At 51.8% G+C, this 15,836-nt stretch overlaps 1 protein-coding gene across 8 annotated transcripts in view; it reads right to left on the bottom strand.

Annotated features, from left to right (window-relative positions):
- The window catches only part of NFIX (nuclear factor I X), a 96,151-nt gene that overhangs the window by 57,016 nt on the left and 23,299 nt on the right, over nucleotides 1-15,836 (bottom strand). For 2 of the 8 annotated variants that reach the window (XM_036846095.1, XM_036846098.1), the window contains exons 1-2: nucleotides 12,148-12,225; nucleotides 10,611-11,142 (exon numbers count right to left, since the gene is read on the bottom strand). In XM_036846095.1, the coding sequence (XP_036701990.1) occupies nucleotides 10,611-11,142; nucleotides 12,148-12,150 (535 nt within the window). In that variant the 5' untranslated portion in view covers nucleotides 12,151-12,225. Of the gene's footprint in view, nucleotides 1-10,610; nucleotides 11,182-11,483; nucleotides 11,638-12,147; nucleotides 12,226-15,836 lie in introns of those variants that run through there. The other 6 variants (XM_036846094.1, XM_036846096.1, XM_036846091.1 and 3 more) reach the window with 5 other exon arrangements.

Here is a 15,836-nt window from a genome sequence, read left to right as displayed (position 1 = left end):
GACAAGACAGGAAGAAGGAATCTGGAGATTTGGTGGCGCCCTGACTTCTGCCATCGGGGTTACGCTGCCAGCAGGAATGCCCTAGAGCAGGATCCTGGCTGCTCAGACAGGAGCACGTGCTCTGCTGGTCACCCTGCTCCCAGGAAGGACAAAGAGAAACTGTCACCTCAGGGGAAAAGAGTAGAGGGACATGGGCTCTGCACCTGGGGTGATGGGGGACACAGGTGGAATGGGCAGGGGATAGGAAAATTTAAGACCACAATGGCACTCAATGGAGCCAATTCAATTAGCCCAAACATATCATCTGCTCTTAAGATAGATATCTCTGTATTTAAAAGTTGTTTGATGAAAAGTTAATTGATGAAAAAACTAGAAGAACCTACATGGATCTGGGAAGTAAGTTTCTCTCTGGTGCAGGAGGGTGATTTGGGGAGCCTGTCTCTTACATTTCTCTATTGTTTGAATTTTTAATAAAGAGTGCGTTTTACTACCGTAATAAGGAAAATCAAATAACATCCTTTAAAAAGAGTAGCGCTGAGGCTCAGGCGACACTCCTGATCTCTGCTTCCCATGCTGCCGAAACAAATGTCTGCTGTTCTTTGGGGTCTGGGGTGGGCCTGATGCGGTCAATGGCTCACCACATAGGCCTGGGTCAGCTGAGTAGTAAATCCCCTGTTCCAGTCCCCAGAACAGCAGCCCTGGCACACAGAGAGACCATAATGCAAGACATCAAGAGGGATGTTCAGTGGGAGACTCAGAGGGGGACTCATGATTCCCAAGGGGAGAGGAGCCCCCAGATGGTTTCAGCCCAGGGTCCTTCCGCCCAGAAAGGGGAAAATGGAACAGGACATGCAGGGGAACAGCCAGGGCTCTGAGGTTCTGTTGCCATGTGAGAAAACGTAAATAAGTTCCTAAACTAGAAGAGAGGCAAGAGGTGAATCTGGGGTACATTCTGTCTGAATCGCTCTGTTTCTTATAGGCCAGAGGGTCTCAGCTGGGGCAATTCTGTCCTCAGGGACACTTGGAAATGTATGGAAATATTTTGGTTGTCACACATGGGGCGGAGGGGTGGGGTGGGTTGCAACTAGTGGGTCAAGGCCAGAGATGTTGCTAACCACCCTATAATGCACAGGACGGTCTCCATGACACAGAAGGATCTGGCCGAAAAGTCAACAGCGCCATGGTTGGGAAACCCTGCTCTATGGGACCTGATTTCAATGGTTAAGAGGTCAAGTCCCTATCTTCTTAGCCATGGAAACAGGAAAATCTCCAGCAGTAAGCTAGCCTCTCTCACAACCCAGCCCCCCTCAGCATATTGGAAGAGTTTTTATATACACAGCCCCAAAGTTTTCAAACTTTAAGAAAGGGGTAAGAATGAGAGTCTACATGAATTCAGGAGCATAAAAGGCAATGAAGAGCAGATTACTGCAAAACTTCCAGCGATCATCTGGTTAATTAGGATAATTACATTCATTTTTATTTCAAACTGCAATTCCAAGCAGACTCCCAGGAAAAAGGCGTGACAGAGCAAGGATCAGGGATCCCAAGATCCAGCCGAGCCCGCCTGACCGCACACCTGGACTTCCTGCACACTCTACCTGCCCTCCCCACGCTCCAGGATGGGGTGCCAAGAAGCTGAGCTGGCCACAGCAGGGTGGGGGCATCCAGCCGAGCTTCCCCGGTCTACGCTAGCATGCTGCCCCTCAGGTCAGAGGCAGGGGGCTGGCCGGCGGGAAGGGAGACCAGTGTCAAGGACAGGCCAGGTTCCCGACTGCTGTTTCCACCCCACATGCTCAGCAGCTGGGGGAGCCCTTGAGCTGAGTCACAGGCTAGGCTCCAGCCACTCTGTCTCAGCTCCTAGAGAGCAACGGAGACCACGGGGACCTGCTCGCTTTCTCCTCTGAGACTCCCCCAAGGCCAGCAATCCCCATGAAGTTCAAGGAATGGCAAGGCCCATGGAGGGAAGCCAAGGTGCTCAGTGGCCTGAAACCTGGGGTCCTTCTGCAGGAAACTGATTGTGTGACCCAAGCGCCCTGACACCTCTGTACCGGGTTCCCTTCTGTGTACGGTGGGGATAATAATACCTGCCCTGCCTATATCACTCAACCATTGTGAGGAGGGAATCAGCTCAAGGCAAGCTGAAAAGGCTCAGCCAGCTGACAAAAACGAACTAATTCCTCACTGCCTTTCAAGGTGCAATTCAAACAGGTCATCTTCCAGGAAGCCTCCCAGGTCCTCGAGTCTGGTTCACCAATTCCTCACTACACACAAACACCCCTGTGTGTGTCACTCTATTGCACACGCTCACAGCCGGGAATGTGGGTTTAAAACTAGAACCAATGTGAGAATTTGGGTGGTTAACACACGAACAGGACTTAACACAGTGCCTCGGCCATATTGGGCCTTCAATGGAAAAATGGAATTAAAGCAAGGGATGGAGACCACGGGTGTGCCCTCTCCTCCACCGACCGGGAACAAAAAATTGTTTGGAACCTGGACAAAGGAGTGTCTCTTAAGTTATTGGATGTCCCCCAAATTTATAACAAATGAGGCACAGGGAACTCTACTCAATACTCTGTAATGAACTATATGGGAAAAAAATCTAAAAAAGAGTGGATATATGTATATGTATAGCTGATTCACTTTGCTGTACACCTGAAACTAACACAACATTATAAATCAACTATAATCCAATAAAAATGAAAAAAAAAAATGTCCCTGACCCTGGGGCAGTGGCATGCCGTGTCATCATTAAGACATCAAAAGTGAGAAGAGCCAGAACACCCCCACCACCAACAGGCCACGGTGGCTGGTGGGGGGACAAGTCACTTGGGAGACAGGCCCACAAAGGCCAACCCCAAAATATTTTTTTAAATCCCCAAAGGGCCAGAAAATCAGATATTAGATATCCATACAGACAAAGTAAGGAACCCAGGTACCCAGGGCGGTAAGGCCCAGTCCAGCCAAACCCCCCTGCTGCAGCCCCTCCACCTGCTGGGACCCTTTTCTAATGCCAACAACTCTTCTGCTCAAACATGCTTAAAATGGCGACGGCGGCCTGCAGGGCCAGGCGTTTGTCGTACTGTTTGCCACGGTGCCCTCAGTGCCAAGAAAAACCTATCATAAGAAATGCCATCAGCTATATTTATCTATCTCTCAGCCCCCCAGCCTCCTCCTTCCGTCTGCCAACCAGGCCCTGCGGAGCCCCCCTCACCCAGTGGGCACACTTCCCTGTTGCTGACGCCCGTGACCACCTGCCCAAGCCTCGCTTTCCGGCGCTCTCTTCCCCAGCCCCTGCAGTCAGGCCTCCACACGGGCGCGACAACCAACAGGCTGCACCCCTTCTTACTGGTTTATCAGGGCGTGCCCACATGTGCTTAAAGTTTGCACCCACACAGGCGCTGGTCGCCGTGTCTCTAGTCCCAAACCACAGGCACCGGTGGTCCTCCATCTCCTTTCAGCCTCAGCTCCCTGCTCCTCAGGCAGGACCGGCCTGCCCTCAGAGTCCTCCGTGAGCCATGGGCTGGGTCCTCTGGGAGCGGCACCCATGCTGCAGCGTCTCACAAGCCAGCCATCGTGGGGAGACAAGAGGTGCAGGGTGAGAGAGCAAGCCCTGGGAGGACAGCGGGGTCTCCTCCCGGGCCTGTGTACCAGTGCCGGCAGGACGCCCAGCTGCGGGGTAGACCTCTCACCCCTCCACTTCCCTGACGGAGAGGGGAGCCACAGCCCGTATTTCAAGGTGCCAAGAATTTCCAAGGAGTGTGCATGTTAAAAGGACCCCCACCCCCTTCCCCTCCAAGCAAGAGGGAAACGGCAGAATCTGGGACGATAAAGGGAAAACGGCAAAGTCAAGGTTCAGGACTACTCAGATCCTACAGCTGTGAGAGGCCGTTGCCAGGGATGCGGCTAACAGGGGCATGTCCTTTGGTGTCAGGCACTTAAGACCTTTCTCTACACAAGCAGCAGGGCTCCAGCCTGACCCTTCTTACCCTCAGGCCTAGCACAGGACATCTGAAGGCGGATCCGTGACTGCACCCTAACCCCCCAAACCTCCTCCTCTTGCTTCAGGAGGCAGTGCCCACACCCCATCCCAGCCTTCTCCCCAGAAGGCGACCTCCTGCCTCTGAGCCCCTAACCCAGAAAAGAGTTCCAGGGAGCCAACTCCTCTGAGAATGAAGCAACCCAAATAAAAATTTTAAAACCCAGAAGCTCTTTCTCTCCTGCCCCCTCCCCCTCTGCTGGCAAATGAAAACAAACAAGAAATCAAAGAGGCCTTTTGTGCGAGCACCGCGCTGACACTGCTGGGGCCTTTGAAAGGACTTCTGAATCGGACACTGAAGGATAAAATAACTGAAGCGTGGCAGCTCCTGAGACAGGGGGGTGGGGTGGGGGTGGGACTGACGGGGCAAAGAGAAAAAGGGGTGGGGAGGGAGACACCTTCTTCCCGGGGCAGAAAGGGAGATGTTTAGCTGTACCCTCTCTGCCCAGCAGCTGCAGGACGCAAGAACAGAGAGAGACCATGGCACAGCCTTCTACCCCTCTGGCCTACCCTTCCTCAGCACCCTGGGTCCCTGCAACTCTAGAAGGTGGCTAAGATGGGTCCTGCCTCCTTCTTCACAGCCCACCTGGAGCTGCTCCTGATGAAGCTCTGCTGGGTCTTCCCTCGCCTCCTGCATAGATCACTGTTCGTTCACATCTATAGGACGGTGTCTTCTAGAAGTTATCAGGAGGCCTTCACCCAAACCCTGCAGGCCACGTGCAGGGGTCTCTGATTCTTAGAAGGGCCTTGCTCACAGTAGGTTCACCAAATGCGTACGTATTTCATGAATAAAGGAAATTCAACCATCCTCTGGCAGTGCCAAAAAGTAAACTGAATCCTCAGGAAGTCCTTCTGTACATCTGGACCCCAGCTCTCCTGCTACAGAGTGGCCCTGTTTCCTCTGGGTGGGCAGTGGAGCACAGCTGGTCACCATGCTTGGGCTCCTAGGTCCCCTCCAGCTTATTCATGGGCCGAACTCTGCCAGCTCAAGCTCAGACAAAGGTAGTTCTTTTTTTCCTTGAGCTACAGCTTCCAACTCAACCATGAGAGTGAGCACTCCACCAAGACCCCCCCTGCACATCACAGCCAGTGGGGACCCCTGACTGGTTGGACAGACAAGCTACAGACAAAGGGGATGAGAGCAGATGGTCAAGGGAGTCCCAGAACGAGACCAGCCCAAGGAGTGGGTCTGAGCATTTCTGATCTCCTCTTTTGGGTCATGACCCCTCCGAAGCCAGCCTGAGCCACATCACCCTTTTACACCACCCCATGTCACATTAACAGAGCAAATGTAGCCTGGACAGACCTCTCGGGTACGTGACCTGGGCAGTCACACAGACCCTGTGCTTGGTTTAATGATCTAACTGTTGTCTCGTTGTAATTCCTAATCGTTTTGAACTAGGAACCCCTCATTTTCGTTTTGCACTGGGCCCTGCAAATTATGTAGCTGGAAGGCCCAGCAAATCGTGTAGCTACCAGGGGATCTGATCAAACTTGGACTTTCCTTGTCCAATACAGAACGCTCCAGTTTAAGAGGGCCTCCAGAGGGTGATGACCAAAATGGCAAGTGCGCAAGGAGCCGTATCAAATGTGGGAGGCGTGAGAGACTGGCAGCGTTTGGCCTGGAGAACGGACAGCTTCCTGGGAAGAGGGGTGGGAAGGAACCATGGGCCCTGTCTTCAGCACTTGAAACGCTGCTATGTTACAGAAAAATTAGCTCTCACTTAGTTCATCCCTTAAGGCAGAAATAGTACCAACAGGTAAAGGTGACAGGGAGACATCCTTGGGCTCACGGAATCATAACAATTGGAATTGCAGCAGCTGCCGTCCACTGCTTTTCTGCTATGTGCCAGTATCTTTACGTATTAGCTGGTTTAATCCCTTTAACCAACTTCTGAATTAGGTGAACAGAAGACTCCTACAATGACCAAAGCTGACTCTCGAACAACAGTGACATCTCTTCTGGGTTGCTCTAAAAGGCATCTAACCTTACATTGGTATATCTTGCTAATTTTAGGAATCTGGTAACTAGGCCCTGCAGTCTTCAACAGCCCTGGCACCAGATGGCGCTGCCTCAAAAACACAGACCAGTGGCATTTCTGGGCCTAGAAAAAAGAGGCATGGGTGAAGTGGTACGGGGGCCTCAGGAGGAGTTAGGCCTCCGGAGACGGTGGCTGGTATGCCTGTGGCCACCCCCGTGCACTCACACCAGAGCCACCAGACGGGCCAGGCATCCAGCAAAGGCTTGGGGGACATCACTGGCATCAGCCACATCTTGGCAGGGCTGACATGGCAAAGCAATGCCTTCCACTGCTGAGGAAGGACGCAGACGTGGAGCCCTCCCTTGGACCAGAAAACCAGTGCTCACCGCAAAGCCCCAAGTCCTGAAGCAGACAGCAAAAACCATGAAGCTCTTATACTGAGAAGGGCAACCTTGCACTTGAAAAAGTTCACTTAGACAAATCCTCAGGTGCTAATCCATTTCCTGCAACAGGTAAGGCCCACCTATCCCCGGACCTGGAGGTGAGGAGGGAGGCAGAATCTCCTTTCAGAGTGGCACACTGAAGAATGCAGGGGAACACAGCCTGCAGAGTCCAAACAGGGAAACCCTACCGGATAAACCATCAGGTTCCTTCCACAACAACAACCCAGAAACTGCCAGGAAAGAAACCAAGATGAAAGAGGAGGAGGAGGACCACCTAGAGACTATAAGACTTGAAAGATGGAGCAACCCACTGCAATGCATGGACCTGAGTGGGATCCTGATCTAGACAAGCAAAATTAGGAGATAATTAGGGAAATGTGAACACTGACCAGCTATCCGACCATACTAAAGAAATTGTTTTAGGTGTGATAGTGATATTGCGGTTACGTTTTTCAAGAGTCCTTATCTTTACAGACATGTACAGAAATATTTACAAATGAAAAGCTATGATGCCTGGATTTTCTCCTAAACAACCCAGTGTAAAGGTGGGCAGCAGGGGCTGTGGATGAATTGAGACTGGCCATAAGTCGGCACTGGTGATGGGGGTTCCTTCTATGTGTAAATTTCTCTGTAATGAAAAAACAGAGATAAAGAAAAGAATACCTGGACTTCATGGACCTCCACGGTGGGCCTGTTGGAGGGATCTGATGGGGAGAAGCTGACATTTCCATTCAGTAAAGCATTTTATTACTTTCAGATTTTTTTTCTTTCCTAGGACCGAGGCCTAGGTTAAGGAGGGTCTGAAGATGCCAGTTTACCTCCAGACCCCTGCAGAAGCTTTGGAGATAGTCTAGTTGTGCTTCCAGACCAGTTCCGCCATCCTTCCTCACACAAGCATCCTTCCTCCTGGCCCCAGGCTCCCCTCTGTCTCCAGCCACTGCCCTGGGACACCCCCTTTGGATGGAAGGACATTGGCAGGAATGTACTACCTCCTCCCCGTGGCAGTGCTCTCTGACCCTGCTCTGCCTCAACGTCCCCTCCTAAACGGAACAGACACAAAGCGACATTCCTTCCCAGCAGGAAGGCCACCCTCATGAAGGGTGCAAAACACTCTGGGTGGCCTTTTAGGACCGTGTATTCTGGGAGTGGAGCTCCTGATGTCACACACACACATCCTTTAGTCCCTCTCAACCATGCCACCTCCTAAAGCTTCATGTGGGACAAAAAAAAGCGCCCACAAGGGCCATGGATGACAGATGACAATGGTGCCTGGAGGGGAAGCCATGCCCCCATGCTTACCATCATGTCAACTTTGCTTGTCATCAAACCTGGCACCACCAGTTCAGCCCAGATCAGGTTCTTCAGCCCAGTTTGAAAGGAAGGAAAGCACTTCTTTTAGAGTCCAACCTACCGCTTGTCTGAGCCCTTGCCAGCCCAGCCCCCAACCCCAGTTTATACTGGAAGGAAGGAACAAGTGGCACCCTACTGAGTATGTCTTTGCGTGGACATGGAGAAGGAACGTCGTGCTATTGGACTGACACTGTTTGGGGGCTCAGCCAGGAGAAGACATTTTCTAGCAAACTGGAGTGGCTTGGAGAGAAAGCCATGCCCACTCCATGCCATCTCGAGGCCACTTACCCAAGGCCCACTGGTAGCCCATGCCTCACCAACTCACCCCCACTCCTTCAGTAAGGCACCCTTGAATTAAAGCAATTTCAGCAACAAAAATCCTACCTTCACTGAAACTATCTGGAGTCCAGGGACTTGAATTATAGACAAATTATAAGAAAACATCCTCAGTTCTCCACTCAGCTTTTGTCAAGGAACTCGGCCTCAGCTGGGACAGAGGTGGCCATGGCTGCATGCAATGGGGCATGAATTTACTCATATTCCTGGGCAAATCATCTCATTATGGCTAGGGGGCAAGTGGGGGCGCCTCCCTTCTCCTGACACCTGCCTGGTCAGTCCAGGACCCAGGTGGCTGGTCAGGAAATGGTCTCCATCACACATACTTCATCCGACCTCAGCCCCATGCTGGCAGCAGTCAAAAATTTGGCCTAAAATAAGAGAAGCCAGGGAAACAGCTCAGCTACAGGGATCCAGCTACAGAGCAAGGTAGGAGGAAGCCGGCTCAAAAGGAAAATGAGTATTAATTTCATCTTAGAGGCCCTAGTTCCAAAATCGGAAGGTGCAGAATCCCCTCTCAGAGGAGCTATCTGACAGACACGAGCTCAAGGTTCCAAGTCTGCCCCAAGCCACTTCCAATACCACCAGGCACACATCCTCCCCACTCTGATTTGCTGAGTAAACAGAGAATCAGGGAGTAACTTTTAATTTTTTCTTTGGTCTCTTTTCCAGAAAGAAAAAGGATGAAAGAGGAAGAGGACCGGCAGTTGGTCATTCTTCGTGAGTGGGCCATGATAGTCACACAGGGCCAGGTACAGGCCTAGAAGATCCATGGAGGGAGGTACAACAGGAGTGGTGGGGGGTACCCACTGCCTCCAACCAACCACCAAAGCCACCTCTCAGGATGAGAGAATGAGCACGAAGAGAGGCCTCAAATACCACTTTTTCCTCCCCAGAGTTCTCCAACACAGAAACTCTCAGTGATTCTAATCCCACCGCTGATGCAATGCTGAAAGTGCCCCAAAATTTCCCTTCTGGATTAAGTCATACCTCTCCTCCCAACATCCCAAACAGGCAAGGGGGTAACCACAGCAGAAAAGTGAGTTGCTTTTCTTTTTTGTGAATGAACAGGAAGGAAGATACACACACACACACACACACACATATTTGCGGGAAAGAACATTCACTAGAGTTGAAGTTAAGCCACATTCTCTTACATTCGCATGAAGAGAGAAAGAAGGGGGAAAAAAGGGGGGGAAACACTGGAATGGTGGAAAGGAAAAAAAAAAAAAAACACAGAGAGAGAGAAAGGTTTGGTAGCCCTCTCATTACAAGTTGGTTGGGCATAATGTAAACACACTTCTGCCTTGCTTAATCACAGAGTGCCGCCCGTTTAGGTTTCAAAGGCGGCAGTAAATTGGGCGTAGCTGAGTGGAGGCTAAAAATTAACCAGCCATCTCTGTTTCAATTTGTAAGAAAACAAAAGCGGAAAGAAATTATAAAAAGGGAAAGGGTAGGGGAAAAAAAAAAAAAAAGGAAAAGAGGAGGAGAACTGAACCACACAACCCAAAATTCAGGGTGAAATTGGAAAAGCAAAGAGGAGAGCTGGAACTACTTGGAACACAAAAGGAAAAGGAGATTTTACAGAGTTTTGATTGTTTGTTTCTTTAAGACCCCTTCCGCAGCAAGGCCCACCCCCTGGCATGCCTATGCTGGGGAGAGAGCCTCTCCGCCCCCCAGCAGAGGTATGGGGGCTGCGGGCATCCATCCGGGGGTCTCGCCACTTCAGCTAAAAAGCGAAGGGGAAGGGACAGTGCAGGGTAAGAGCGCAAGGAATCTCATGCTCATTTTCACTCTCTGTGAAATTGAATGACTTTTCTCCTCTACCGTCAGCCAAATCCCAGCCAAAACAGCTCCCGCCTGGGCATCTGGGCCTCAGAAGCTGCCCGCCTCTGCCTTCTTTCCTCTTTCCTATTCATTCTGTCTCATATCCGGGGGTTTTACACGCCCCTCTCTCCACCGAACCGCTGCCCACCCTGCTTGTGCCAAATCTGGCGTTTCCCCAGGACTTGAGGGGACGCTGCAGGAAAACCAGTACCTGCCCCCCAATACTTCTTCTGATTCATTTTAAATCAGAGCAAGGAGTGATTTTTTTTTTTTTTTTTTGTGGTAGTGGTGTTCATCACAAACTCTCACCATCGTGGATAATTCTGGGGCATCCTGGCCCCAGTCCTAGGACCTGCAGCGTCTTTTGGGTAAGATGAGTCCTCCAAAGATGGAGATGCACGAAAATCAGTAACACGGCAAATGAGCAAAGGAGGAAGAATGGAGAGAGTGGAGGGAAACAGAAGGGAAAAGGGAACATCAAACGTGCTTCAGGCCTCAGCAGGACGGGCGCACCAGTTAGGCCCATCGCGTCTATGCATGTATCGTTTGGAAAGAAGAGGTACAATAAACAGAACAAATGCCAGCAAGTAAAATAAAATGGGGTGGGCAAAAGAGGGATTGAGAGCAACCTACCCGGAGTGTGGACAAAGTAAGCCAGATAAAGATCCAGTTCTTTGATTGTGACTCCAATGTGATGTGGCTGCACGCACAGGCCGGGGTTCGAGCACTGGGGCGACTTGTAGAGCCGCTCCCCGTCAGTACTTTCCAGGGGGATCCCCTTAAACAAAATCACCATGACCAGGTCCAGCCGCCACACCTTGTCGGCCTGGCGAAGGCAGTCAATCCGCCGGATCTTGCCCTTCTGGTCGGGGTTGGAGAGCACACAGCAGGGGGGCTTCTTGCCCGTGATGGTCAGCACAAAGTCCTCTCGGAACTCGGGCCGGATGTCTTTGCGCAGCTTGGCCAGCAGCCGGGATGCCCACTTCTGCTTGATCTCGGGCTTCTCGCCCAGCAGCTCGTCCTTCACCGCCCGCTCCTCGTCCTTCGACATCCGCTTCTCGTGCTTCTTGAAGTACTTGCGCTTCCGCGCCTGCAGGTTGAACCAGGTGTAGGAGAAGGCGCGGACGTGAGGCAGCAGCGCCTCGATGAACGGGTGGAACTCATCCTGCAGGCGGCAAGCCGGGAGCATGCGGGGCGAGGGAAGACGGGAGGAGGGGAAGACGGGGTGAGGGGGAAAGAGAAAAGGAGAAAAGAAGCGTTAGAAGGGGGGCACAAGAAAAATCGCCTTCTCCTCCTCCGCCCCCCGCACAACAATTTTCTCTTGCGATTGTTCTAGGAAAGTGTGGTCTGGAGCTGCCACCAGCCTAGCCAGCCGCTTGCTCCCATCTCAGCCTCAGCAGCCAGACAGAGACACCCAGAGCCTGAGCACACACACCTATTCTCTCTCTCTCTCTCTCTCACTCACTCACACACACGCGCGCACAGACAACGTTGCCGTCCACACACACACGCTGCTGGTATCCCCGCCAGGCTCTGTCGCGCCCATGACATCTCCATGTTCTATCGCAGCCTCGAACTCGTCTCAGCTCGCCCCAGCACAGTGTCCAGTCTGCACAAATGCCCGTGGACGCACACGCAGGGCATGCGGGGGCCGCCTCACGCCCGGACACTGGTAGGTTTTTGGCCACCCCCAAGAAGAGAGAACATGACATCCACGAGCCAGCAAGCGAGGAAACGGATTTGGCTTCCCCCTCCCCAGGCTGTTTTCATTCTCTTTTCTCCTGCTCCGACTGGAACATCCACCCCAGCATTTTAAAAATCAGATCTAAACCCTAAATATGTGATTTCAGCTTTGTTATCGACACCAATACTAATGTTAATCTCAGTAATAAGGAAGAAAACGCTTCTTGTTAACACAAATAAGGAGGTGGTATCAATCAACCACGTTAGGGTTAAAAGCTACGTGGGGCATCCTGCGCCCCATCCCCACTGACCCCTTCACCCTCCTTCCCACTCAGTCAGGTGACAGAGGGCCGGGCTCTCAGTTTTTGCTTTTTTTCTTTCTTCTTTTTTTTTTTTTTTTTTTTTTTTGCTTGTTTGCTTGTTTGAAGTTTAAATAATAATTGATTTCTGTTTACAAAAATAAAACTGGAAAAAATTAAATAATTACCATTGATCTGAAGCACCCGGCAAAGCCCAACGCCCGATTCTGAGCTTCTGGACTCAACAGAGTTGTGAGTTGGGGGCGGGTGGGGGGAGGGGGGAGGGGGAGGAGCAGGGGAGGAAGGTAAATGTTTTAAAGGGGGTTATTATTGGTGTTCTGGGGAATAGGGGCCGGGCTTGGGTGGATTCTCAAACCCTTCCCCCTCCTCCCCCCCACCCATGCTCCACTGCACAGAAGGGGGAAATTAATATTTTTTTTAAAGGAGCAAAAAGAAAGAAAGGTCAGGGATAGCAAGCAGAGAGAGGGAGCGAGTTGGTTACCACACACGCCAGGTAAACAAAAGCCAACAAAAAAAATTTTTTCAGTTTCACCCCCTGCGCATCATCTTCCAGTTAAAAATAAATAAATAAATAAATAAATAAAAGAAAAATATGCAAAATTTAAAAGTCAAAACCTACCTCCCACCCGCCCCCCCCCCAACACACAACACGCCCTACCCCACCCGTGTGCAAAACAAAAACAAAAACAAAAACCAGGAGGGGGAAAAGCGGCAGCTGAAGAAAAAGGCTTTCGGCTTTGGCAGCGGCACAGGGGTATAAACTTCGAGCTGCCTTCCTCCGCCTCTGAGCCTGATCGCAGGCAAAGGGGGAGCTCGCAGATTCCCGGGGAAGAGGACGAGTTCGGACCGGCTGCAGATCGTCGCTGGCAGAAGCGTGCAAAAGAGGGAGGGAGCAAGGGAGGGAGGGAGGGAGGGAAGGAGAGAGAGAGAGAGGGAGAGAGAGAGAGAGAGGACGTGGATGGGATGGGGCTGTGTGTGTGTGTGTTGTGTGTGTGTGTGTTTGTGTGTGTATGTATGTGCTCTGGTTGGGTTTTGGATTTTTTTTTTTTTTTTTTTTTTTTTTTTCTCTCTCTCAAACTCCCTCTCTCTCTCCCCTTTCATGCTCAATCCCCATCCATTTGCTTGTGCCAAAGCCAGTAAAAAAGGGGGGGGGGAGGAAGGGGGGGAGGGAGAGAGAGAAGGATCCACCTATTTGGCAATGAGACATCCTCGAGCAGCCAATGGCTGCGTCCAAGGGGAGGAGGGAACCTGGCAAGCCGAGAGGGTGGGGAGAGCCCCCGGCAGTTGGAGACCAAAAACAATTTGCCCAATCGACAAGTTCACGTCTAATGAACAAGCAAAGTCCAGCAGTTATGAATTTTTCATTCCAGGCTCCCACTCGGGTCCATTTGGCAGCGGCCACCCAGCAAATCTGAAGGGGGTGAGGGGGACTAGGACTGAGGAAGACACAGAATTTTTTTTTTAAGCCAGAAAAATAAATAAATAAAGGCTTGACTCCGGGGCGGGCTGTCGGGCGGGAGGGAGCCCCAGAAGGCCTTGGGGAAAGCAGCTGCGCCTTCTTCTCTGTGTTTTGGTTTCAGTCTCTTTCTCTAAGGCCCGCACACTCTTTTTCTGGTTCTATTTCTTTTTTTGTTTATGGGACGCACAGGGGCGAGTGGAAGTTTTCCTCCCTGGCCATACACACAAGCCTGCCTGCCGTGCTATGAATAGAAAGAGAAGAAGAAAGAGAGCTCGGAAAGTGTCGATGCCAGCAGCACTTCCAGGGCAGGGACCTGGCGCCCAGGGTGTAGCCACCCTTTCCCCGGTCTGGCTGCTGCTCACAGGAGCACTCCCAGACGAGGCAGGCAGGCCCCCCGGCACCTCACGCACGGCCTCCCTCTCCCCAGCCCCCAGCGAGCTCAGTGCCTCCCTCGGCGGGGGGCCCACACCCAGCCACGCACGCTCCATTAGCAGTGAAGAGGGATGCCAACGCAATGCAGCTCCGCTCGAGAAACTGCAACAGTTTATTAAAATAGCCTCCTGTCACAGCACTCCACTGACAAGCACTACACTCAGCCACAAACACAACAGCCAACCCCAGGAGGAAGTGACAAAGGCACGAAGATGGACACTACTTCCAAACACAGAGTCCTGCCTATGCACCGACGGCCACCACCACCACCTCCCGAACTCTTAATTCTTTGCTTTCTCCAGCTCTGCCCTCTCCACTTGATCTGTGTTTAGTGTCTCTTGGTTGGAGGAGAGGGAACACGCACCTACCTGTGCCCCGTTCAATTCAGACTAAAGGGCCCAAACCATATGGAGCAAGGTTCAAGAGCATGAAATAAGAACCCTAAATGAAAGGGAGAGAGCTAATAAAGGAAACGAGAAAGCAGAAAAGAGCTCTATCAGGAAACGTGAGACAACCTTGGGGAAACCGAGTCAGCAGGAAGAGCTCCCCAGGGGAACCCCTGCTCTGGACCTTCCTCCCAGACAGGAAGGTGAACATGGGGGAGAGAAGCCAGGAGTGTGGAAGCCTCCACTGGGTCCTCTCCTCCGGCAGGGGCTCCTGAGCAGCCATGCTTTAGGCCTTTGAGAAGCAGTAAGGAGGAGACAGTTATTAAAGCAATGGAAGAGCAGAGGAGGACGTGAACACAGACAGGGAGAGACTGATGCGACTCAGAACCCAGTCCCTCCAGCTGCCCTCTCCCCAGGCGAGGCTCAGCCCTCAGCTGGCAGCAGAAAGGTCACTGCTCACTCTCGCCCCTTTCTTCCCCATCTGAAACCCTGTGCTCGGCGGCCTTTACGCTCAGCGGAAAGGTTCGAGGAAGAGGGCCCGGGGTGTGCCCAAACAAAACATGTAGCCCTGGGCTGGCGCTGGACCCAGACCACAGGAACAGTGCTGCCCAGCACCTGGGACCCCAGTCCAGGCCCTGACTGGCCTGACTGGCCTGACTGGCCGAGAGAAACAGTTAGAGGCGAGAGAGCGAGAGGCAGGTGTCACTGCAAGACAGGCCTCTTAGGGTGGTGTTCAATAATTAACATCACGTTAATAACCAGCTTCGGTCCAATTAGTCAAGGATATTAGCTGAGTAACAAAAGGTACCAAACCCTGTCTCTCTCCACCTTGAGAGAAGCAAAGTTACTTTCCAAAGATGAGATGAAACAAACAAACAAAAATAATAAAGATGAGATGGTAGAAACTACAAGTGAGTTTATATTTGGCATGGGGGTGTTTTTTTCTGGTATTCCGATTCATACTAAATATTAGACACCAAACAGAAAATGGCCAATGTGAGCCTCCTAGAGAATTCTAACATGTTCCATCTCACAGACCACCATGCCGGGTGCTAAACATGGGTCGATTCTGAATCTGGTGGTGCAACTGGGTAGGTGGCAAGGGAGATGGTGGATGGAAGGATCCACTTGTAAGTTAGGGAAACAGGACAAGATCCATGATTCACTCCTGGATGAAGGGCGAGGTCAAAGGTCGATGGAGTGGTGGAGAGACTGCACATAAAAGTGGCCCAGGAGGACCAACGGAGTGTCTCAATGGAGCCGCAGGGACCCACTGCACCCCCTCAATTCTCCCTTAACAGGAGGAGCAACAGGCACTTCCCAGGGGAGGAACAGGGAAGGAGAACAATCATCAATTGTCCTTCACCTGCCAGTGGCCTGTAACCTTGAAGGTGGGCTGAGAGGATTCCCAGGCAGCACTCTCCCCTCACCCTGCTCCCACAGAGGCATCTGGCTCTCGGGGGAGGCCCTCCTGGGTGAGCAGCCAGGGTATTTCTAATGACTGGGTCTCTCTCCCTCCTGTGGGGCACACAGAGAAGAATCGCTCAGGTTCCAATAGAAGCACTTGGCGAACCCGACC

This window comes from Balaenoptera musculus, chromosome 3, assembly GCF_009873245.2.
Source record: "Balaenoptera musculus isolate JJ_BM4_2016_0621 chromosome 3, mBalMus1.pri.v3, whole genome shotgun sequence".
Taxonomy (NCBI): domain Eukaryota; kingdom Metazoa; phylum Chordata; class Mammalia; order Artiodactyla; family Balaenopteridae; genus Balaenoptera; species Balaenoptera musculus.
Note: the sequence above shows the minus strand (reverse complement) of the source record. Positions and strands in the feature narration are given on the sequence as shown.